Source organism: Oncorhynchus keta, chromosome 13, assembly GCF_023373465.1.
Source record: "Oncorhynchus keta strain PuntledgeMale-10-30-2019 chromosome 13, Oket_V2, whole genome shotgun sequence".
Lineage (NCBI taxonomy): Eukaryota > Metazoa > Chordata > Actinopteri > Salmoniformes > Salmonidae > Oncorhynchus > Oncorhynchus keta.
The window spans coordinates 34,355,618-34,381,540 of NC_068433.1; the positions used below are offsets into that span (position 1 = coordinate 34,355,618).

The following is a 25,923-nucleotide window of genomic DNA, read 5'->3' on the forward strand; positions in this document are numbered from 1 at the left end:
GATGTTATCCCACTCTTCCACCAAGGCACCTGCAAGTTCCCGGACATTTCTGGGGGGAATGGCCCTAGCATTCACCCTCCGATCCAACAGGTCCCAGACGTGCTCAATGGGATTGAGATCCAGGCTCTTCGCTTGCCATGGCAGAACACTGACATTCCTGAAATCACGCACAGAACGAGCAGCATGGCTGGTGGCATTGTCATGCTGGAGGGTCATGTCAGGATGAGCCTGCAGGAAGGGTACATCATGAGGGATGAGGATGTCTTCCCTGTAACTCACAGCGTTGAGATTGCCTGCAATGACAATAAGCTCAGTCCGATGATGCTGTGACACACCGTCCCAGACCATGACGGACCCTCCACCTCCAAATCGATCCCGCTCCAGAGTACATGCCTTCGTGTAACGCTCATTCCTTCGATGATAAACGTGAATCCGACCATCACCCCTGGTGAGACAAAACTGCGACTCGTCAGTGAAGAGCACTTTTTGCCTGTCCTGTCTGGTCCAGCGACGGTGGGTTTGTGCCCATAGGCGACGTTGTTGCCGGTGATGTCTGGTGAGGACCTGCCTTTCAACAGGCCTACAATCCCTCAGTCCAGCCTCTCTCAGCCTATTGCGGACAATCTGAGCACTGATGGAGGGATTGTGTGTTCCTGTTGTAACTCGGGCAGTTGTTGTTGCCATCCTGTACCTTTCCCGCAGGTGTGACGTTCGGATATACCGATTCTGTGCAGGTGTTGTTATACGTGGTCTGCCACTGCGAGTACGATCAGCTGTCAGCCCTGTCTTTAGGTGTCTCACAGTACGGACATTGCAATTTACTGCCCTGGTCACATCTGCAGTCCTCAAGGCACATTCACGCAGATGAGCAGGGACCCTGGGCATCTATATTTTGGTGTTTTTCAGAGTCTGTAGAAATGCCTCTTTAGTGTCCTAAGTCTTCATAAGTGTGACCTTAATTGCCTACCGAGTAAAGTTTCTATTAAACCTGGCGGTCAGACAGGGAAATGGTTTTACCATTCATGATGGCATGATGTTTTGATAACCGTGTAAATCTCTCAAGGACAAGGTGACTTTAATCAATATATTTGGCTGTATTTACCCTCCAAAAATTAAGCACTACTTAGCTGCTAATTTGGCAATCATAAAGATCTACAAATGCCATGATGATCTGAACTAGACTGCCGAATCGAGGCAATGGTAAGAATATCTGGATTAACTATCTAATGTCAGCTAAGAAATAAAAATAAATAAAAAATAAAATTGTAGTAATGTATAAATTGGCTACATTGTGCAAGTTTTTATTTGACACAATACCTATTAGCAAAGGTGTCAGCTAAATATGATGTGCAGGAGCTTGCAGGGATTTGTAGTTTTGTATTTCTTCTTTTGATGATAATTAGCATTTTCTAATCTGAGTGTAATTAGAGCCAAATTTATTGATAAAAGTCACCTGTCTGATAGGGATTTACATTGTTATCAAAACGTCATGCCAGGGTAAGCCTCCACAAAACACAGCCAGTAAGTATTTCTAAAATCCCCAATGGGGAAAATGAATGGTGGAAAAACGATTGGAACCATTTCCCTGTTTGACCGCTAGGTTTTATGGGTATTATGACACCTCCACTGTGGGGCTCTATGGAGGAGTGCCAATATGGCCGACCGGTGGCTTAAAAGCCTCTCAATGGCCAATACAGAGCATCAGTAATCCAGGGTTTATATACATCATTGGATATGAAACATCCTTGCTTCATACTGGTCCTCAGTGCAAGGTGTTGTGTAGAAAAGTGTTCCCTGTTTCCAGTTGCCACACTCTGCTTGTCTGGTTACACACACACACACACACACACACACACACACACACACACACACACACACACACACAGAGACAGTGGAACAGGAAGTAGTTGATTAAGCTGTGGGCATAGGTCGCACTCAACATTGCCCTTAACCACAGATCTAGGATCAGCTTCTCCTACGCCCAAGCCTAATCTTAATCACTACACGCTAGAATAGAAAACTGACCTGAGATGCTGTTTGCTTTGTTCTAAATACACACAGTATATATATATATATACAGTGGTGCAACTTTCACTGGGGACAGGGCCACATTCTGAAATGGAATTGTTGTCCCCCCCAGTTTTATCATTGGAATGTGGTACAAAATGAGGCAACGATGTGCTTTAGGACCATGAGGACACCTCTGAGCGGTCGAGTAGGCTGTTTACATAATGTTACTGCTACCGTCTCTTATGAACGAAAAGAGCTTCTGGACATCAAAACAGGGATTATTCACCTCAAATTGGACGAGGAGTTCTTCTTCATTGAGTCGGACGCAAGAGATATACTGCAGACACCCGACCAAGCCCCGATCCCCGTAATTCGCTGGAGAAGGAAACTGAGATTTCGGGGCAAAAGATCAGCGTGACGTGCGAGGATCAGGCGAAGAGTAGCTAATCTGCCCTTGCCCTCTGATCTGCTAGCTAATGTTCAATCGCTGGAAAATAAATGGGACGAACTGTAAGCACATATATCCTACCAACGGGACGTTAATAACTGTAATATCTTATGTTTCACCGAATCGTGGCTGAACGACGACATTAAGAACATACAGCTGGCGGGTTATACACTCTATCAGCAAGACAGAACAGCAGCCTCTGGTAACACATGGGGCAGGGGGCCTATGCATAAGCTGGTGAACGATATCTAAGGAAGTCTCAAAATTTTGCTCTCCTGAGGTAGAATATCTCATGATAAGCTGTAGACCAAACTATCTACCTAGAGAGTTTTCATCTGCATTTTTCGTAGCTGTCTACATCCACCACAGAGCGAGGTTGGCACTAAAACCGCACTCAATGAGCTGTATTCCACCACAAGCAAACAGGAAAACGCTCATCCAGAGGTGGCGCTCCTAGTGGCCGGTGACTTTAATGCAGGGAAACTTAAAGCAGTTTTATCTAATTTCTATCAGTATGTTAAATGTGCAACCAGAGGGAACATTTCTAGACCACCTTTACTCCACACACAGAGACGTGTACAAAGCTCTCCCTCGTCCTCCATTTTGCAAATCTGACCATAACTCTGTCCTTCTGATTCCTGCTTACAAGCAACAATTTAAGCAGGAAGCACCAGTGACTCAGTCTATAAAAAAAGTGGTCAGATGAACAGATGCTAAACTACTGGACTGTTTTGCTAGCACAGACTGGAATATGTTCCGGAATTCTTCCGATGGCATTGAGGAGTACACCACATCGGTCACTGGTTTTATCAATGACTGTACGTACAGTAACCCTGAAACAAGCATGAGAGCATCAGCTGTTCCGGATGACTGTGTGATCACACTCTCCGCAGCCGATGTGAGTAAGAACTTTAAACAGGTCAACATTCAGATGGCCGCTGGGCCAGATGGATTCCCAGGATGTGTACTCCGGGCATGAGCTTACCAACTGGCATGAGCTTACCAACTGGCAAGTGTCTTCACTGACATTTTCAACTTCTCCCTGTCTGAGTCTGTAATACCAACATGTTTCAAGCAGACCACCATATTCCATGTGCCAAAGAACGCCATGGTAACCTGCCTGAATGACTACCGACCCGTAGCACTCACGTCTGTAGCCATGAAATGCTTTGAAAGACTGGTCATGGCTCACAGCAACACCATTATCCCAGAAACCCTAGACCCACTGCAAATTGCATACCGCACCAACAGATCCACAGATGATATCATCTCTATTGCACTCCACACTGCCCTTTCCCACCTGGACAAAAGGAACACCTACAGTTGAAGTTGGAAGTTTACATACACTTATGTTGGAGTCATTAAACTCATTTTTCAACCACTCCACAAATTTCTTAACAAACTATAGTTTTGGGAAGTCGGTTAGGACATCTACTTTTTACAGCAATTGTTTACAGACAGATTATTTCACTTATAATTCACTGTATCACAATTCCAGTGGGTCAGACTGGAATTGTGCCTTTAAACAGCTTGGAAAATTCCAGAAAATTCCAGAAAATTATGTCATGGCTTTAGAAGCTTATGATAGTCTGATTGACATCATTTGAGTCAATTGGAGGTGTACCTGTGGATGTATTTCAAGGCCTACCTTCAAACTCAGTGCCTCTTTGCCTGACATAATGGGAAAATAAAAATAAATCAGCCAAGACCTCAGAAAAAAATGTAGACCTCCACAAGTCTGGTTCATCCTTGGGAGCAATTTCCAAACGCCAATAGGTGCCACGTTCATCTGTACAAACAATTGTACGCAAGTATAAACACCATGGGAACATGCAGCCGTCATACCGCTCAGGAAGGAGACGCATTCTGTCTCCAAGAGATGAACGTACTTTGGTGCGAAAAGTGCAAATCAATCCCAGAACAACAGCAAAGGACCTTGTGAAGATGGTGGAGGATACAGGTACAAAAGTATCTATATCCACAGTTAAACAAGTCCTATATCGACATCCTGAACGGCCGCTCAGCAAGGAAGAAGCCACTGCTCCAAAACTGCCATGAAAAAGACAGACTACGGTTTGCAACTGCACATGGGGACAAAGATCGTACCTTTTGGAGAAATGTCCTCTGGTCTGATGAAACAGAAATGGAACCGTTTGGCCATAATGACCATCGTTGTGTTTGGAGGAAAAAGGGGGATGCTTGCAAGCTGAGGAACACCATCACAACCGTGTAGCACATTGGTGGCAACACCATGTTGTGGGGGTGCTTTGCAGCAGGAGGGACTGGTGAAATGGATGGCATCAACAGGAGGAAAATTATGTGGATATATTGAAGCAACATCTCAAGACATCAGTCAGGAAGTTAAAGCTTGGGTCTTCCAAATGGACAATGACCCCCAAGCATACTTCCAAAGTTGCGGCAAAATGGCTTATGGACAACAAGTCAAGGTATTGGAGTGGCCATCACAAAGCCCTGACCTCAATCCCAAAGAGAATTTATGGGCAGAACTGAAAAAGCGTGTGCTAGCAGGGAGGCCTACAATCCTGAGTCAGTTACACCAGCTCTGTCAGGAGGAATGGGCCAAAATTCACCCAACTTATTGTGGGAAGCTTTTGGAAGGCTACCTGAAATGTTTGACACAAGTTAAAAAATTTAGAGTCAATGCTACCAAATACTAATTGAGTTTATGTAAACTTCTGACCCACTGGGAATGTGATGAAAGAAATAAAAGCTGTATTAAATAATTCTCTGTACTATTATTCTGACATTGCACATTCTTAAAATAAAGTGGTGATCCTAACTGACCTGAGACAGGGAATTTTTACTAGGATTATCTTTCATTAATTGTGAAAAATTGAGTTTAAATGTATTTGGCTAAGGTGTGTGTAAACTTCTGACTTCGATTGTATATTATCCCCCCCCCCCCACTTCTATAACCAAAGTTGCATCCCTGCATATGCATACAGTATAACGTTTATATTATAAACAGAAGTACAGAATGACAATATCTTATAGAGCAGGACTACCCAACTGGTGGTCCGCGGGCCAAATATTTGGCCCCCCAAGTTTTCTGGAAATGAGATACACGTGATCTCTGACAAATGTAAGCAAGGTTTGAAATGACTATGTTTTAGTCAAATATTATACACTGCTCAAAAAAATAAAGGGAACACTAAAATAACACATCCTAGATATGAATGAATTATTCTTATTAAATACTTTTTTCTTTTTTTTCTTTTCTTTACATAGTTGAATGTGCTGACGACAAAATCACACAAAAAATTATCAATGGAAATCAAATTTATCAACCCATGGAGGTCTGGATTTGGAGTCACACTCAAAATTAAAGTGGAAAACCACACTACAGTCTGATCCAACTTTGATGTAATGTCAAAATGAGGCTCAGTAGTGTGTGTGGCCTTCAAGTGCCTGTATGACCTCCCTCCAACGCCTGGGCATGCTCCTGATGTGGTGGCGGATGGTGTCCTGAGGGATCTCCTCCCAGACCTGGACTAAAGCATCCGCCAACTCCTGGACAGTCTGTGGTGCAACCACAGACTGTGGATGGAGCGAGACATGATGTCCCAGATGTGCTCAATTGGATTCAGGTCTGGGGAACGAGCGGGCCAGTCCATAGCATCAATGCCTTCCTCTTGCAGGAACTGCTGCCACACTCCACCCACATGAGGTCTAGCATTGTCTTGCATTAGGAGGAACCCAGGGCCAACCGCACCAGCATATGGTCTCACAAGGGGTCTGAGGATCTGATCTCGGTACCTAAGGCAGTCAGGCTACCTCTGGTGAGCACATGGAGGGCTGTGCGGCCCCCCAAAGAAATGCCACCCCACACTATGACTGACCCATCGCCAAACCGGTCATGCTGGAGGATGTTGCAGGCAGCAGAACGTTCTCCACGGCGTCTCCAGACTCTGTCACGTCTGTCACATGTGCTCAGTGTGAACCTGCTTTCATCTGTGAAGAGCACCAGGGCGCCAGTGGCAAATTTGCCAATCTTGGTGTTCTCTGGCAAATGCCAAACGTCCTGCACAGTGTTGGGCTGTAAGCACAATCCCCACCTGTGGACATTGGGCCCTGATACCACCCTCATGGAGTCTGTTTCTGACCGTTTGAACAGACACTTGCATATTTGTGGCCTGCTGGAGGTCATTTTGCAGGGCTCTGGCAGTGCTCCTCCTGCTCCTCCTTGCACAAATGCAGAGGTAGCGGGCCTGCTGCTGGGTTTGTCGCTGACAGACACAGCAAACCTTCGTGCCACAGCTCCCATTGATGTGCCATCCAGGATGAGCTGCACTACCTGAGCCACTTGTGTGGGTTGTAGACTCCGTCTCATGCTACCACTATAGTGAAAGCACCACCAGCATTCAAAAGTGACCAAAACATCAGCCAGGAAGCATAGGAACTGAGAAGTGGTCTGTAGTCACCACCTGCAGAACCACTCCTTTATTGGGGGTGTCTTGCTAATTGCCTATAATTTCCACCTGTTTGTCTATTCCATTTGCACAACAGCATGTGACATTTGTTGTCAATCAGTGTTTCTTCGTAAGTGGACAGTTTGATTTCACAGAAGTCTAATTGACTTGGAGTTACATTGTGTTGTTTAAGTGTTCCCTTTATTTTTTGGAGCAGTGTATATGTTTTGTCTTCTTGCTGTCAGTTTGCAATCTACAAATTATTTGTTATTATGTTCCGCCCCCCTGACCATCCGCTCAATAAAGACTTTACTGAGTTAGAGTTCATCTCAGGAAATCAGTCAATTGAAATACATTCATTAGACCATAATCTATGGATTTCACATGACTAGGCAGGAGTGCTTCCATGGGTGGGCCTTGGAGGGCATATGTTCACCAACTTGGCATTCAGGCCCAGCCAATCAGAATGTGTTTTTCCTGACTAAAGGGCTTTATTACAGTCAGAAATACTCCTCAGCACATCCCCCACCCCCCCAGACGATCCCACAGTTGAAGAAGCCAGATGTGGAGGTCCTGGGCTGACGTGGTTACTGTCAAATTCTCTATAATTTAAGTTCGAGGCAGCTTATGGTAGAGAAATTAACATGCAATTCTCTGGCAGCAGCTCTGGTGGACATTCCTTCAGTCAGCATGCGATTGCACGCTCCCTCAAAACATGAGACATCTCTGGTATTGTGTTGTGTGACAAAACTGCACATTTGGTTATTCTTTAAAAGTGCCTTCCTCACCATCTTAAATAAGCATGCTCCAGTCAAAAAAAATGTGAACCAAGAACAGATATAGCCCTTGGTTCACTCCAGACCTGTTTGCCCTTGACCAGCACAAAAACATCCTGTGGCGTACTGCATTAGCATCGAATAGCCACCACAATATGAAACTTTTCGGGGAAGTTAGGAACCAATCAATATACACAGACAGTTAGGAAAGCTAAGGTTAGCTTTTTCAAACAGACATTTGTATCCTGTAGCACAAACTCAAAAAAGTTCTGTGATACTGTAAAGTCCATGGAGAATAAGAGCACCTCCTCCCAGCTGCCCACTGCACTGAGGCTAGGAAACACTGTCACCACCGATAAATCCGCTTTAATTGAGAATTTCAATAAGCATTTTTCTACGGCTGGCCATGCCTTCCACCTGGCTACCCCTACCCCGGTCAACTGACCAGCACCCTCCACAGCAACTCGCCCAAGCCTCCACCATTTCTCCTACACCCAAATCCAGATAGCTAATTTTCTGAAAGAGCTGCAAAATCTGGACCCCTACAAATCAGCCGGGCTAGACAATCTGAACCCTCTCTTTCTAAAAAATATCTGCCGAAATTGTTGCAACCCCTATTACTAGCCTGTTCAACCTCTCTTTCTTATCGTTTGAGATTCCCAAAGATTGGAGAGCTGCTGCGATCATCCCCCTTTTCAAAGGGGAGACACTCTAGACCCAAACTGCTACAGACCGATATCTATCCTACCCTGCCTTTCTAAGGTCTTCGAAAGCCAAGTTAATAAACAGATCACCGACCATTTTGAATCCCACTGTACCTTCTCAGCTATGCAATCTGGTTTCAGAGCTGGTCATGGGTGCACCTCAGCCACGCTTAAGGTCCTAAACGATAGCATAACCACCATCGATAAGAGACATTACTGTGCAGCTGTTTTCATCAACCTGGCCAAGGCTTTCGGCTCTCTCAATCACCACATTCTTATCGGCAGACTCTTCAGCCTTAGTTTCTCAAATGACTGCCCTGCCTGGTTCACCAACTACTTCTCTGATAGAGTTCAGTGTGTCAAATCGGAGAGCCTGTTGTCCGGACCTCTGGCAGTCTCTATGGGGTTGACACAGGGTTCAATTCTTGGGCTGACTCTCTTCTCTACATCAATGATGTCGCTCTTGCTGCTGGTGATTCTCTGATCCACCTCTACGCAGACGACACCATTCTGTGTACTTCTGACCCTTCTTTGGAGACTGTGTTAACTAACCTCCAGATGAGCTTCAATGCCATTACAACTCTCCTCCCGTGGCCTCCAACTGCTCTTAAATGCAAGTAAAACTAAATGCATGCTCTTAAACCGGTCGCTGCCCGCACCTGCCCGCCCATCCAGCATCACTACTCTGGACAGTTCTGACTTAGAATATGTGGACAACTACAAATACCTAAGTGTCTGGTTAGACTGTAAACTCTCCTTCCAAGACTCACATTAAGCATTTCCAATCTAAAATTAAATCTAGAATCATCTTCCTATTTCGCCACAAAGCATCCTTCACTCATGCGACCAAACATACCCTCGTAAAACTGACCATCCTACCTATCCTTGACTTCGGCGATGTCATTTACAAAATAGCCTCCAACACTCTACTCAACAAATTGGATGCAGTCTATCACAGTGCCATCCGTTTTGTCACCAAAGCCCCATATACTACTCACCACTGCGAGCTGTACGCTCTCGTTGGCTGGCCCTCGCCTCATACTCGTCGCCAAACCCACTTGCTCCAGGTCATCTACAAGTCTCTGCTAGGTAAAGCCCCGCCTTACTTCAGCTTGCTGGTCACCATAGCAGCACCCACCTGTAGCACGCGCTCTAGCAGGTATATCTCACTAGTCACCCCCAAAGCCAATTCCTCCTTTTGCCACCTTTCCTTACAGTACTCTGCTGCCAATGACTGGAACGAACTGCAAAAATCACTGAAGCTGGAGACTCGTATCTCCCTCACTAGCTTTAAGCACCAGCTCACAGATCACTGCAAATAGCTCGTCCAACTCCCTCATCCCCATCCTGTATTTTTTTTTATCTTGCTCCTTTGCACCCCAGTATCTCTACTTGCACATTCGTCTTCTGCACATCAATCACTCCAGTGTCTAATTGGTATATTGTAATTACTTCGCCACCATTGCCTATTTATTGCCTTACCTCCCTTATCTTACCTCATTTGCTCACACTGTATATAGATTTTCTTCAACTGTTTCGAACTGCTTTGCTTTATTCTTGGCCAGGTCGCAGTTGTAAATTAGAACTTGTTCTCACCTAGCCTACCTGGTTAATAAATAAAGGTGAAATTATTATTATCAATTTTTTTTAAAGTGGCCTTTTATTGTCCTCAGCACAAGATGCACCTGTTATGATCGTGCTGTTTAGCCAGCTTCTGGATATGCCACACCTGTCAGGTCTTGGCAAAGTGCTCACTAACAGGGATGTAAACAGATTTGTTAACACAATTTGAGAGAAATATGCTTTTTGTGCATATGGAACATTTCTGGGATATTTTATTTCAACTCATTAAACATGGGACCAACACATTTTTGTTCAGTGGAGTTGATGATCCCTCTTATAGAGAATGAACAGTAAAGTATAGAAAAATGACCAAAGCTGGGAAGGACGATGGTAGTTGGTATGTTGTTAGTTTCTGTATATACTGTATGTTGAAGGACCGTGTGTTAGTGATGCGTTACTGATGTGTATTGTAGTTATGATGTAGTTAGTCATGTTCTTAGCGTGTATTTAGCATATTATTAGCTTATTGTATTTTACTAACGTGTTGTACGTTCTCTCCCATAGGACCCGGTGTTAAGAGGTGCACTGGGTTCAGTAACAGAAGTGCTGCGGTTAACATGTTTATAATGTGTTGTTACATGTTTTTAGCGTGTAGTTATAGTGTTGTGTATTGTTTCTGGTAGGACCCACGTGTCAGAGAGGTTTTGGGGTTCGGTAAACCAGGCGAGGGGGGTGTTGCCGTGGAGGGGAAGCTGGTAACGGTTGTCCACGGCAATGACCTGGTCAACGTATCCTTCCTCAACTTCCAGGCCATGCAGGAAGACACTGCCAAGGTTACCATGGAAATAGCTTTCTCTCTCCTCCCCTCTTATCCATCACTACTCTCATCCCTCTATCACTATCTTCTCTCATCCCTCTATCACTCCTTCTTTGTTCCCTCTGCCCCTTTCCTCTCTCTTCCCTCCTTCCTTGTATTACCATAGAAAGACCTCTCGTCTCATCCCTCTCACTCTGTTCCCTCCTCTCCTCTCATCTCCTCTTACCCCTTTATCACTTTATTTTATCCTCTCCTATCATCCATCCCTCCTCTCACCCCTTCATCACTCTCTTCTCTCCTCTCACCTATTGCTACCTCTGTCCCCTTCACTCTCTTTCCCTTCCTTCCTTGACTTACAATGGAAACACCTCTACTCAACTCTCAAATCCCTCTCACTTGCCTCTCTATATCGTTACCTTTGTCTCTTCATTCCATCTTTCCTCCTTCCTTGACTTGTAAATAAACAAATATAATCTCCATCTATCACTCTCTTCTCTCTGCTTATGTTTGTTTTATGTTTCTCTCTCTCTCTCTCTCCTCTCCACCTCTAACACTGAGCTGCTCACCTGTTCATGTTGTTTGTTCCCTCCTCCTTTCTCTCTTTTATGTTTGCATTCATCTCTCTGTTTCCTCCCTCCTTCCTTCCCCCTCCACTCTCTCTGTTATCCCCTTCTGTGTGTCCCCCAAATGACACCCTATTCCCTACAAAGTGCACTACTTTTCACCAGAGCCCTATGGGCCTTAGTCAAAAGCAGTGCACTATATAGTGAATAGGGTGCCATTTTGGGACATGTGCTGTCTCTCAGTCCCTGCACTGATTGTGTTCTTTGTGATATTGAGTCTGTGGTTTGTGTTTATGTAACTGTGGGTAATATTACAGTTATGATTTTAAGTGCTGATCGTGTGTGTGTTTGTGTGTTTATCACTATTCTTGATAATAATTGTTCGCTGTGTGTGTGTATGTTCAGGTGTGGACAGAGGAGCTGTTTAAACTGGCCACAAACATTCTGTCTCAGAATGCATCTCGCAACACTTTCCTCCTCAAAGCGTAAGTTGTGTGTGTGTGGTGTGCATCAAACTCATACTGAAATAGCATGTTTTTTGATGCTCTCTCTCTCTCTCTCTCTGTCTCTCTCTGTCTCTCTCTCTCAGGTACACCAAGTTAAAGTTGCAGGTGAATCAGGATGGAAAGATTTCAGTGAAGAAGTGAGACGCACACATACACACTTCTGCCATTCCTGGTGTAGTTCTCAGACATGACTTTCCACTTCTCCTTTCTACCTCTTCTCAGTTTCACTTTCTCCCTCTGTTGTTCTCTACCTACTCTCTCTCTTTCTCTCCTTCTCGCTCGCTATCCCTCTAAACTAATTTGAATGAAACTGAAATCCAGCCATGTAACATTTTGTTTCCAAACTAAATGCTAAGTGCTTAGGTGAACTTAATTATTACATCCAATTTAGTAAGATGGGTTCTAACAATAACACATGCTCTCGCCCTCAATCTCTCTCCATTTCAATTCAGTTTAAATGCTTTATTGGCGTGACAATTTTTTTTTGTGTTGCCAAATCAGCAATGCTGAACAATTCTCTCGCTCTCTCTCCGCTCCCCTCCTCGTCTTCCTCCCTCTGTCTCCCTGCCTCACTCTGTCTCCCTCTCTCCCTCCCTACCCCTCTCCCTCTTTCCCTTCCTCCCTCTTTCTCGCTCAGTATTCTTAAGATGTTTTCTGATAAGAAGCGAGTGGAGACAGCGCTGGAGCAGTGTGGTTTGGTCACCAACAGGGTAATCTATCAATCACTCAATCAATTAATTAACTATCAATCTGTAATCAATCACCTCTCTGTCATAGTTATCAGTAAACTTATTATTGATCCACAATCCTTCATTTATTCATGTGGTTGGAATAGTGTGGTCTGATCAGGGTAATCAATATCTTGATCTATAACCAATAACCTCATCTCTAACCTGTCTGGCACAGTTATCAGTTATCAAATTCATCCATAATCCTCCATTTTTTGTCTATCAGTAAATACGGTGTAGGATGAAGTTGCCCCTAGAGCTGATCAGCATATGTGAACTGCTGAAAGCATTGCAAAGTCAGGTTCAAAGGTCAAAGTTCAAACCCATTTCCTCCGTAATATTGTGGTGTCCCTTAAGGCGTCTGCATGCTTCCCATCTGAAATAGTTCAGAACAGTTTGTGCATATACTGTATTATTACAACATTTTGTGATGTTTTGGTTTTCGGCAAGGGTTTTATCGGCTATTCGTGCACACAAATTCAAGTCTTTGCACCTTCGTCGGTCATTGGTTGGTAGGGATTCTTCAATGAAGTGTTTGTTGTCATTCAACTATAGATGACTCGTTTTCATGCACATTTTTTCACTTGATAAATACTGCGACCAAACATCGTAGTTGGGTGTAAAATTGCATGCGGGAGGCTTTAGTCGAAGACCATTTCTCCCTATGAATACACACACACAAACACACACACACACACTTGGCAACATACTGTGCTGCCCTGGTAACTGTTGTATGTAGTTGGTCATGTTGCAGTCCTGTGGCGGACTGCAATAGCATCGAATAGCCCCCGTGATATGCAACTGTTCAGGGAAGTCAGGAACCAATACACGCAGTCAGTCAGGAAAGCTAAGGCCAGCTTCTTCAGGCAGAAGTTTGCATCCTGTAGCTCCAACTCCAAAAAGTTCTGGGACACTGTGAAGTCCATGGAGAACAAGAGCACCTCCTCCCAGCTGCCCACTGCACTGAGGCTAGGAAACACGGTCTCCACCGATAAATCCATGATTATCGAAAACTTCAATAAGCACTTCTCAACGGCTGGCCATGCCTTCCGCCTGGCTACTCCAACCTCGACCAACAGCTCCGCCCCCCCTGTAGTTCCTCACCCAAGCCTCTCCAGGTTCTCCTTTACCCAAATCCAGATAGCAGATGTTCTGAAAGAGCTGCAAAACCTGGACCCGTACAAATCAGCTGGGCTTGACAATCTGGACCCGCTATTTCTGAAACTATCTGCCGCCATTGTCGCAACCCCTATTACCAGCCTGTTCAACCTCTCTTTCATATCGTCTGAGATCCCCAAGGATTGGAAAGCTGCCGCAGTCATCCCCCTCTTCAAAGGGGGAGACACCCTGGACCCAAACTGCTATAGACCTATATCCATCCTGCCCTGCCTATCTAAGGTCTTCGAAAGCCAAGTCAACAAACAGGTCACTGACCATCTCGAATCCCACCGTACCTTCTCCGCTGTGCAATCTGGTTTCCGAGCCGGTCACGGGTGCACCTCAGCCACACTCAAGGTACTAAATGATATCATAACCGCCATCGATAAAAGACAGTACTGTGCAGCCGTCTTCATCGACCTCGCCAAGGCTTTCGACTCTGTCAATCACCAAATTCTTATCGGCAGACTCAACAGCCTCGGTTTTTCGGATGACTGCCTTGCCTGGTTCACCAATTACTTTGCAGACAGAGTTCAGTGTGTCAAATCAGAGGGCATGCTGTCCGGTCCTCTGGCAGTCTCTATGGGGGTGCCACAGGGTTCAATTCTCGGGCCGACTCTTTTCTCTGTATATATCAATGATGTTGCTCTTGCTGCGGGCGATTCCCTGATCCACCTCTACGCAGACGACACCATTCTATATACTTTCGGCCCGTCATTGGACACTGTGCTATCCAACCTCCAAACGAGCTTCAATGCCATACAGCACTCCTTCCGTGGCCTCCAACTGCTCTTAAACGCGAGTAAAACCAAATGCATGCTTTTCAACCGATCGCTGCCTGCACCCGCATGCCCGACTAGCATCACCACCCTGGATGGTTCCAACCTTGAATATGTGGACATCTATAAGTACCTAGGCGTCTGGCTAGACTGCAAACTCTCCTTCCAGACTCACATCAAACATCTCCAATCAAAAATCAAATCCAGAGTCGGCTTTCTATTCCGCAACAAAGCCTCCTTCACTCACGCTGCCAAGCTTACTCTAGTAAAACTGACTATCCTACCGATCCTCGACTTCGGCGATGTCATCTACAAAATGGCTTCCAACACTCTACTCAGCAAACTGGATGCAGTCTATCACAGTGCCATCCGTTTTGTCACTAAAGCACCTTATACCACCCACCACTGCGACTTGTATGCTCTAGTCGGCTGGCCCTCACTACATATTCGTCGCCAGACCCACTGGCTCCAGGTCATCTACAAGTCCATGCTAGGTAAAGCTCCGCCTTATCTCAGTTCACTGGTCACGATGGCAACACCCATCCGTAGCACGCGCTCCAGCAGGTGTATCTCACTGATCATCCCTAAAGCCAACACCTCATTTGGCCGCCTTTCGTTCCAGTACTCTGCTGCCTGTGACTGGAACGAATTGCAAAAATCGCTGAAGTTGGAGACTTTTATCTCCCTCTCCAACTTCAAACATCAGCTATCCGAGCAGCTAACCGATCGCTGCAGCTGTACATAGTCTATAGGTAAATAGCTCACCCTTTTTCACCTACCTCATTCCCATACTGTTTTTATACTGTTTTTGTTTATTTACTTTTCTGCTCTTTTGCACACCAATATCTCTACCTGTACATGCCCATCTGATCATTTATCACTCCAGTGTTAATCTGCAAAATTGTATTATTCGCCTACCTCCTCATGCCTTTTGCACACATTGTATATAGACTGCCCATTTTTTTCTACTGTGTTATTGACTTGCTAATTGTTTACTCTATGTGTAACTCTGTGTTGTCTGTTCACACTGCTATGCTTTATCTTGGCCAGGTCGCAGTTGCAAATGAGAACTTGTTCTCAACTAGCCTACCTGGTTAAATAAAGGTGAAATAAAATAAATTAAAAAAATACCAGGCCTGTGTGTGTTATTATTGTCCCATTCTGCCCCCTGCTGATTCAATAACAGAAGGGCTGGTAAACTGACTGTCAAGGCGTTTACACATCTATTAAACTAAAGCCAACCCAACCATCTACGGACAGTTGTTGAGAGAATCTTGATGATGTGTAGCCGTAGCTGGACATAGTGGTTCATAGTTCCACCAGTTGGTGTTGCGGGGAAAACTACCCAACAGATCAATAGTTATCAAAAAGAAAGGAGGACCAAAGCACTCTTCACATAATTAATTAAAAATACCTTTATTAGTATGGCATGTTCAATAGAAGGCAATGCAGCGTTTCGGCTACATGGCCTTCGTCAGGGAGTACGGAAAAAAAAGAATACAATGTCCTCTCTTGAACAGCTTTTCCAATTAGCCCTAATTGGAAGAGGGAGTTGTGACAAAATTGATTAGACACACCTAGTAAACAATACTATACACATTAAAAGGTGAAATACTGTAGCTAGGTTATCATAAAAATACAACTCCAAGCTAGAAGTATCAGAACACTTAGAAAGGTAGTTCTAACCATGGCAATCCTGCCTCCCTACAAGCTCGGGGTATTGATCATATTCCGGCCTCTATTAGAAAAGGGGACCGTCTTAAACAGCTAAACCAAAGGGAAAGTTTTTGGATTTACAAACTACAGGCCACAAAATACCCTGGTTTAAATGAAAATATTGATTTCTCACCCTTCCTGTAGGTTTGTGATAGGTCCATTTGCTGTCATCTAGTGGACATTTTGCTCAATTGCCCTCAGCTATGTTTAGACTGTTGTTCATGTTTTGCTGTGTTCTAGTGTACTATATGGAATATATTGATTTCTTATTCTTGACACTTCTCCCAGTCATTTTTAAGATTAGAACTACCTTTCTAAGTGTTCTGATACTTCTAGCTTGGAGTTGTATTTTTATGATAACCTAGCTCCTTTCTTTTTGATGACCAATTTACCCCTTTTACCAAAGAGCACCTTCTATCTACCAAAATGTACTATTGTGTACATTAGTTGCTCTTCCCTTCCTCCGAGATCAATTGTTAGTTTGATAGATGTGTAGAAGCCTTTCAACTGACACTTTTTTTAACCTTTATTTAACTAGGCAAGTCAGTTAAGAACAAATTCCTATTTTCAATGATGGCCTAGGAACAGTGGGTTAACTGCCTCTTTCTCCCTGCCTCCCTCTCTCCACCTCCCTTCATCCCTCGCAACCTCTGTAGGTGGAGGGCATTAAGCCAGATGATTTTACATGGGAAATGTTCCAGAGCTTTCTACACAGTCTCTGTCTACGACCGGAGATAGAACGCATCTTTGTCGAGCTGTGAGTCACTCACACACGAATGCATGAACATGCGCACATATACACACACACACAAACAAACAAGAGCACACATACATAAAAATAACATGTTATGATGCCAGATTCAAATCTCAACACCATTTTCTCTCGAACCCCCCACCCCCACCCAGTGGTTCTCGGGGAAAGCCGTTCCTCTCATTGGATCAGCTGACAGACTTCATAAACCGTCGTCAGAGAGACTCTCGTCTCAACGAGGTCCTCTATCCTCCTCTGAAGAGAGAGCAGATCAGACAACTGATGGAGAAATACGAGAGCAACGCTAGCCAGCTGGAGAGAGGTAATGGGGGCAGAGAGAGACTGTGTTTGTGGTTGTTGTGTGTGTATATGTGTTTGCACAGACACCTGTATGTGTTTATTTTTGATCACTCACTTCTCTTCCCACTTTCACTCTCTCCTTCCCTTTCTCTCTCTCCCTCTCTCCAGACCAGATCAGTCTGATGGGGTTCAGTAAATATCTTGGAGGAGAGGAGAATACCATCGTCCCACCAGAGAGACTAGACATCATAGATGATATGAACCAGCCCCTGTCCCACTACTTTATCAACTCTTCACACAACACATACCTCACAGGTAGGTACACACACAAACACACACCCGGACACACACACAAATGCACACAGACAAGCCTCACAGCTACACACACAGGTAGCCTAGCGGTTAAGTAACTGAAAGGTCGCCGGTTTGAATCCCTGAGCCGGCAAGATGGAAAAATAAACCGTTCTGCCCTTGAGCAAGGCAGTTAATCCACAAGAACAACTGCTCCCCAGGCGCCAATGACATGGATGTCGATTCAGATAGCCCCCCGCACCTCTCTGATTCAGAGAGGTTAAATGTTGAAGACACATTTCAGTTGAACGCATTCAGTTGTGCAACTGACTAGGTATCCTCTCACCCACCCACACACGCATACACACCGCACATGGATACACATGCCACACACACACACACAATGATACACTTGCTGCTCGCACACTCATCTCAATCATTCTTACCTCAACCCCCTCCCTCCCACCACACAGTTGGTCAGTTGACAGGTCTGTCATCGGTGGAGATGTATCGCCAGGTGTTGCTGACCGGCTGTCGCTGTATAGAGCTGGACTGTTGGAAAGGACGGCCCCAGGATGAAGAACCTTACATCACGCACGGCTTTACCATGACCACTGAGATACCCTTCAAGGTGTGTGTGTGTGTGGTGGGGGGGTTCAGTACGTGTGTTTACTTCTTCACTGAACAAAAATATAAACGCAACATGTGAAGTGCGTTTATAAGCTGTAAAGTGTTTGTAAAGTTTTTCGTAAGCTGAAATTAAAGATCCCTGAAATTTTCCATATGCACAAAAAAGGTTATTTCTCTCAAATGTTGTGCACAAATTTGTTTACATCACTCTTAGTGAGCATTTCTCCTTTGCCAAGATAATCCACCAATCTGGCAGGTGTGGCATATCAAGAATCTGATTTAACAGCATGATCATTACACAAATGCATCTTCTGCTGGGGACAATAAAAGGCCACTCTAAAATGTGCAGTTTTTGTCACACAACACAATGCCACAGATGTCTCAAGTTTTGAAGAAGCTTGCAATTGACATGCTGACTGCATGAATGTCCAACGGAGCTGTTGCCAGAGAATTGGATGTTAATTTCTCTACCATAAGCTGCCTCCAGAGAATTTGGCAGTACGTCCAACCGGCCTCACAACTGCAGACCACGTGTATGGTGTTGTGTGGGCAAGTGGTTTGCTGATGTCAATGTTGCGAACAGAGTGCCAGATGATGGCGGTGGGGTTATGGTATAGGCAGGCATAAGCTACAGACAACGTACACGATTGCATTTTATCAATGAATATTTTAATGCACAGAGATACCGTGGCGAGATCCTGAGGCCCAATCTTCTGCCGCCATCACCTCATGTTTCAGGATGATATGGCACGGCCCCACATTGCAAGGATTTGTACACAAGTCCTGGAAGCTGAAAATGTCTCAGTTCTTCCATGGCCTGGAAACTCAACAGACATGTCACCTATTGAGCATGTTTGGGATCCTCTGGACCGACCTGTACGACAGTGTGTTTCAGTTCCCTCCGGGTTTAGCCGGGGTAGGCCGTCATTGTAAATAAGAATTTGTTCTTAACTGACTTGCCTAGTTAAATAAAGGTTACATATCCAGCAACTTCACACAGCCATTGAAGAGGAGTGGGACAGCATTCCACAGGCCACAATCATCAGCCTGATCAACTCTATGCGAAGGAAATGTGTAGCGCATCATGGAGCAAATGGTCACACGCCCCTACCTTTTTTTTTTAAAGGTATCTGTGACCAACAGATGCATAACTGTGTTCCCAGTCATGTAAAATCCATAGATTAGGGCCTAATTAATTTATTTCAATTGACTGGTTTCCTTATATGAACTGTAATTCAGTAAAATATTTGAATGTGTTTTATATTTCTGTTCAGTATGCATCACACAAGGCTTCACCATGTCCACGGAGATACCCTTTAAGGTTCTTAACCACATATTATTGGATGTGTCTGAAATAGAATTCTATTTTTGACCTCTCTCTCTCACGCTCTCTCTGTCTCTCCTATAGGAGGTGATTGAAGCAATAGCAGAAAGTGCGTTTAAGACCTCTCCCTATCCCGTAATCCTCTCCTTTGAAAACCATGTTGACTCGTGAGTGATCATTCTGGGTAGTGATAAGGAGAATGGCTCATTGAAAGAAAAACTAAAAATCTAAAAAGTATCTCTCTCTTATTCCATTCATTTTTTTCTCTTTCTCTTTCTCTCGTCCCCCCCGTACCATCCCTCTCTCAGGGCGAAGCAGCAGGCCAAGATGGCGGAATATTGTAGGACTATTTTTGGCGACGCCCTCCTCATCGACCCTCTAGAGAAATATCCGGTAGGCCTGGCTAAGGGTTAGAGGTCAAGGGTTAGGGGTTAGATGTCAGGGTTGGGGTGATTCTTAAGGGCGGGACACACCATAGACCTTGTGCCGTAGAGCACCTGCTGGGTGGAATGAAACAGAAAATGACAGCAGATGTTCTGTGGTCAGAGGTGATAGGACTGCCACCTGCTGCACATGACCAACATTCATTATGGTGTAAATAAAAGTGTACCCAAATGCACTTCAGCCCAGCTTAAACACAAAAGGGGAATCAGGTGCTCGACTGAGGTACTTGGAAATAAAAATAAAATAAAAATACAAACATTCCTTACCCCAGAATACTTCAAAGAATAAAGAAAAAGGAAGAAAAAATAGCACTCTGCACTCATGGAACTGCTACGTTTATTCAACTTTTTTGTCAAATATTATATATTATTTTTGTGGGTAATTTGCAGTCAAATAATTATTTGGAATTATTCTTAAGAAAAGAAAAAAAGAAAAACATTTATTTGGAATTATTGTCTGGGCCCCACGACCAGCCACTCAAGATAAAATTGGCCCGCGGCTGAATCTAGTTGATGATTCCTGCTTTAGGAGCTGGTTCTAGATAAGCCGTTAAACTTTTTTACTAATGTATTATATTATCTCTCCATTCCTGTAGCTGATCCCTGTTCAGCCCTTACCCTCGCCCCAGGAGCTGCTGGGTAAGATTCTGATAAAGAACAAGAAGAAGCACCACCACAGAGCGTCCAGCGGGGTCAACATGAGGAGGAGGACAGGAGAAATAGACGCTCTGGAGCAGGCTTCACCTGTTAACGGTATATACAATATAGTATTCAGACCCCTTGACTTTTTCAAAAAAAATTTGCTTTACAGCCTGTATTACATAATTTTTCTTTCTCATCAATCTACACAAAATACCCCATAATGAGGCAAAAACAGGTTTTTAGACATATTTGCAAATGTATAGAAAAAAAATAATGGAAATACCACATTTACACAAGTATTCAGACCCTTTACATTGTTGAAGCACGTTCGACAGCGATTAGAGCCTCAAGTCTTCTTGGGTATGAAGCTACACGTTTGGCACACCTGTATTTGGGGAGTTTCTCCCATTTTTCTCTGCAGATCCACTCAAGGTCTTTCAGGTTGGATGGGGAGCGTCGCTGCACAGCTATTATCAGGTATCTCCAGAGATGTTCGACCGGGTTCAAGTCCGGCTCGGTCACTCTGGTTGGGCCACTCAAGGACAGAGACTTGTCCAGAAGCCACTCTTGCGTTATCTTGGCTGTGTGCTTAGGGTTGTTGTCCCGTTGAAAGGGGAAACTTCACCCCAGTCTGAGGTCCTGAGCGCTCTGAAGCAGGTTTTCATCAAGGATTTCTCTGTACTTTGCTCTGTTCATCTTTCCCTCGATCCTGACTAGTCTCCCGGTCCCTGCCGCTGACAAACATCCCCACAGCATGATGCTGCCACCACCATGCTTACCCATAGGGATGGTGCCAGGTGTCCTCCAGAAGTGACGCTTGGCAATCAGTCCAAAGAGTTCAATCTTGTTTCTCATGTTCTGAGAGTCTTTAGGTGCGTTTTGGCAGACTCCAAGCGGGCTGTCATGTGCCTTTTACTGAGGAGTGGCTTCCGTCTGGCCACTCTACCATAAAGACCTGATTGGTGGTGTGCTGCAGAGATGGTTGTCCTTCTGGAAGGTTCTCCCATCTCCACAGAGGAACTCTGGAGCTCTGTCAGAGTGACCATCAGGTTCTTGATCACCTCCCTTACCAAGGCCCTTCTCCCCCGATTGCTCAGTTTGGCCAGGCGGCCAGCTCTAGGACGAGTCTTGGTGGTTCCAAACTTCTGCCATTTAAGAATGATGGAGGCCACTGTGTTCTTGTGGACCTTCAATACTGCAGAAATGTTTTGGTACCCTTCCCCAGATCTGTGCCTCGACACAATCCAGTCTATGAGCTTTACAGACATGTCCTTTGGCCTCATGGCTTGGTTTATGCTCTGACATGCACTGTCAACCTTATATAGACAGGTGTGTGCCTTTCCAAATCATGTCCAATCAATTGAATTTACCACAGGTGGACTACAATCAAGTTGTAGAAACATGCACCTAAGCTTAATTTTGAGTCTCAAAGCAAAGGCTCTGAATAAATAAGGTATTAATGTTGTTGTTTTTTCTCACACAATACCCACACACATTCACATACACATAACACAAATGCATACAGACACAGCACAAACACACACACACACTACATTGTAGAATAATAGTGATGACATCAAAACTATGGAATAACACATATGGAATCATGTAGTAACCAAAAAAGTGTTAAACAAATCAAAATAGATTTTAGATTTTAGAGTCCTCAAAGTAGCCACCCATTGCCTTGATGACAGCTTTGGACACTCTTGGCATTCTCTCAACCAGCTTCACCTGGAATGCTTTTCCAACATATGTTGAGCACCTGTTGGCTGCTTTTCCTTCCCTCTGCACTTCAGCTCATCCCAATCCTTCTCAATTGGCTGGCACAATTATTAGAAAATGGAAGAAGTTCAAGATGACGGTCAATCACCCTCGGTCTGGGGATCCATGCAAGATCTCACCTCGTGGGGCATCAATGATCATGAGGAAGGTGAGGGATCAGCCCAGAACTACACGGCAGGACCTGGTCAATGACCTGAAGAGAGCTGGGACCACAGTCTCAAAGAAAACCATTAGTAACACACTACGCCGTCATGGATTAAAATCCTGCAGCGCACGCAAGGTCCCCCTGCTCAAGCCAGCGCATGTCCAGGCCCATCTGAAGTTTGCCATGAGCATCTGGATGATGAGCATCTGGATGATCCAGAGGAGGAATGGGAGAAGGTCATGTGGTCTGATGAGACAAAAATAAGCTTTTTGGTCTAAACTCCACTCGCCGTGTTTGGAGGAAGAAGAAGGATGAGTACAACCCCAAGAACACCATCCCAACTGTGAAGCATGGAGGTGGAAACATCATTCTTTGGGGATGCTTTTCTGCAAAGGGGACTGGACGACTACACCATATTGAGGGGAGGATGGATGGGGCCATGTATCGCGAGATCTTGGCCAACACCATCCTTCCCTCAGTAAGAGCATTGAAGATGGGTTGTGGCAACGACCCGAAACACATAGTCAGGGCAACTAAGGCGTGGCTCTGTAAGGAGCATAGTGGTTAGAGCGTTGGACTAGTAACCGGAAGGTTGCAAGTTCAAATCCCCGAGCTGACAAGGTACAAATCTGTCGTTCTGACCCTGAACAGGCAGTTAACCCACTGTTCCTAGGCCGTCATTGAAAATAAGAATTTGTTCTTAACTGACATAAATAAAGGTTTAAAAAAAAGAAGAAAAAAAAGCAGCTCAAGGTCCTGGAGTGGCCTAGCCAGTCTCCAGACCTGAACCCAATAGAAAATCATTGGAGGGAGGTGAAAGTCCGTCTTGCCCAGCGGCAGCCCCGAAACCTGAAGGATCTGGAAAAGGTCTGTATGGAGGAGTCGGCCAAAATCCCTGCTGCAGTGTGTGCAATCCTGGTCAAGAACTACAGGAAATGTATGATCTCTGTAATTGCAAACAAAGTTTCTGTACCAAATATTAAGGTCTGCTTTTCTATCAGATACTTACATTGGGGCAAAAAAGTATTTAGTCAGCCACCAATTGTGCAAGTTCTCCCACTTAAAAAGATGAGAGAGGCCTGTAATTTTCATCATAGGTACACTTCAACTATGACAGACAAAATGAGACAAAAAAATCCTGCGGACGACTTTAATCAACCACTGAAAAAAAAGGTTGAAGACATCCACTACTCATTCACTCAGCCTATTGAGTCCACTAGTGTCACTCACACAGAACTACCTTGACCTCTTTCTCCCCACTCTCTCCAGATGAAATCCTGTGACTAGTGAGGTATGGCCGCCCGACAACCTGCCCGCTCGGCCCCATCCCTGCCTGCCTCCTCCAGACCATCTCTGGAGACCTTCTCCCATTCCTCACCTCCTTCATCAACTCAGTGGTCAGGGATGAGTCTGACTCCAAAATGGCCCGAGTCGCTCCCCTCCTCAAGAAACCGACACTCATCTGACGTCAAAAGCTATAGACCTATATCCCTTCTCTGATTAACTTTTTCGTTATCTCTCTCAGAATGATCTTCTTGACCCTAACCAGAGACTGCTCATCTCTGTGTCATGAAGGCTCTCCGCACTGCCAAAGCTGACTCTCTCTCCTCTGTTCTTATCTTCCTAGATCTATCCGCTCCCTTCGACACCGTGAACCATCAGATCCTCTCCTCCATCCTCTTAGGGCTGTTCGTGTCAGGCTCTGCACACTCTTGGATTGCATCCCACCTGGCAGGCCGCTCCTACCAGGTGACGTGGAGAGGATCTGTGTCTGCACCACGTACTCTCACTACTGGTGTCCCCCAGGGCTTATTTCTAGGCCTTCTCCTCTTCTCTCTATACACCAAGTCACTCAGCTCCGTCATATCCTCACATGGTCTCTCCTATCATTGCTATGCGGATGCCACTCAACTAATTTTCTCCTTCCCCGCTTCTGACACCCAGGTGGTGACATGGATCTCTGCATGCCTGGCAGATATCTCAACTTGGATGTCGGCCCACCACCTCAAGCTCAACCTCGACAAGCGTTGCTCTTTCTCCCAGGAAAGGCCAGTTTACAACTTCACAGTGTCGCTCTCCTGGAGTGCAAAGAACCTCGGCATGTCCCTGGACACCACCCTGTCATTCTCTGTAAACATCAAAGCAGTGACTTGCTCCTGCAGGTTCATACTCTACAACATCCGTAAAGTACGACTCTACCTCACACAGGAAGCGGTGCGGGTCCTAATCCAGGCACTTGTCCTCTCCCATCTAGAGTACTGCTACTCGCTGTTGGCTGGACACCCCGCTTGTGTGATCAAACCCCTGCAACCTATTCAGAACGCTGCAGCCCCGCCTGGTTTTCAACCTTCCCAAGTTCCCCGTCCCTCTGCACACTCCACTGGCTTCCAGTCGAAACTCACATCTACAAATGGTGCTTACCTACGGAACAGCAAGAGGAACTGCCCCTCCCTACCTTCAGGCTATACTCAAAACCTACACCCCAACCCGAGCAGTCCGTTCTGCCACCTCAGTTCTCTTGGCCCTCCCATCGCTACGGGAGGGCAGCGCTCCCGCTCAGCCCAGTCCAAGCTCTTCCCTGTCCTGGAAAAAATGTACTTTTTATCCCTGTGATATGTGATTGTCCCACATAGCTATCTTAAGATGAATGCACTAAATGTGTGTGTGTGTGTGTGTGTGTGTGTGTGTGTGTGTGTGTGTGTGTGTATAGACTTCCCATTCAGTGACAGCGAGGGGGGCCAGCTGCTGTCCAATGGGGAAGAGAAGCTGGCAGAGAGTCTGGTCAAGGATGGAGATCCTCGGAAGTCAATTGGTCAGTTCACATCTTGAATGAAGAACATGCTGGGGAGGGAGGGATGGAGAGAGGAAGGGGAGAGATGGATGGATTGATGAATGGGTGGCTGGATAGATGGAGGATATTGGTAACAGTTGTTTGTGCATGTTTTCTAGGAGGGGAGGGAGAGAGTGATGAGGAGGAGGAAGATGAACCTGTGGCTGAACTGAAGAAACCAAACTCTGATGAGGTGAAACCTCTATTTATTGATTGACCTTCATTGATCCCCGAACTCTTCTACCGATATGGGTCAGCCCAGTGATAAAATGAACACGTAACAATTCTCTCTCTGTCTCAGGGTACTGCCAGTAGTGAGGTAAATGCGACAGAGGAGATGTCTACTCTTGTCAACTACATAGAACCTGTCAAGTTCAAGAGCTTTGAGGTTGCAAACAGTGAGTGTGTGCATCTGATGATAGCAAGCAATGTGTGTATGTGTGTGTCAATGATGTGCATCATTGGTGTGCGTGTGTATGTGTGAGTGAGCGGATAGGTGTCATTTACGCCTAATCACTCCTCTCATGTAGTGCATAAGGCTAGCTAAATGACGAATTCATAGTTCATTATTAGCCAAGAGACACACA

At 45.1% G+C, this 25,923-nt stretch overlaps 1 protein-coding gene across 2 annotated transcripts in view; it reads left to right on the forward strand.

Moving 5' to 3' along the window:
* The window catches only part of LOC118392239 (1-phosphatidylinositol 4,5-bisphosphate phosphodiesterase beta-3), a 126,487-nt gene that overhangs the window by 66,159 nt on the left and 34,405 nt on the right, over positions 1-25,923 (forward strand). For both annotated transcript variants that reach the window (XM_035784016.2, XM_035784017.2), the window contains exons 4-17: positions 10,615-10,764; positions 11,717-11,796; positions 11,901-11,954; positions 12,455-12,527; positions 16,855-16,955; positions 17,105-17,271; positions 17,418-17,564; positions 18,014-18,171; positions 19,579-19,661; positions 19,803-19,887; positions 20,534-20,690; positions 25,217-25,318; positions 25,456-25,529; positions 25,638-25,734. In XM_035784016.2, coding sequence (XP_035639909.1) covers positions 10,615-10,764; positions 11,717-11,796; positions 11,901-11,954; positions 12,455-12,527; positions 16,855-16,955; positions 17,105-17,271; positions 17,418-17,564; positions 18,014-18,171; positions 19,579-19,661; positions 19,803-19,887; positions 20,534-20,690; positions 25,217-25,318; positions 25,456-25,529; positions 25,638-25,734 — 1,528 coding nt within the window. The remainder of the gene's footprint in view (positions 1-10,614; positions 10,765-11,716; positions 11,797-11,900; positions 11,955-12,454; positions 12,528-16,854; positions 16,956-17,104; positions 17,272-17,417; positions 17,565-18,013; positions 18,172-19,578; positions 19,662-19,802; positions 19,888-20,533; positions 20,691-25,216; positions 25,319-25,455; positions 25,530-25,637; positions 25,735-25,923) is intronic.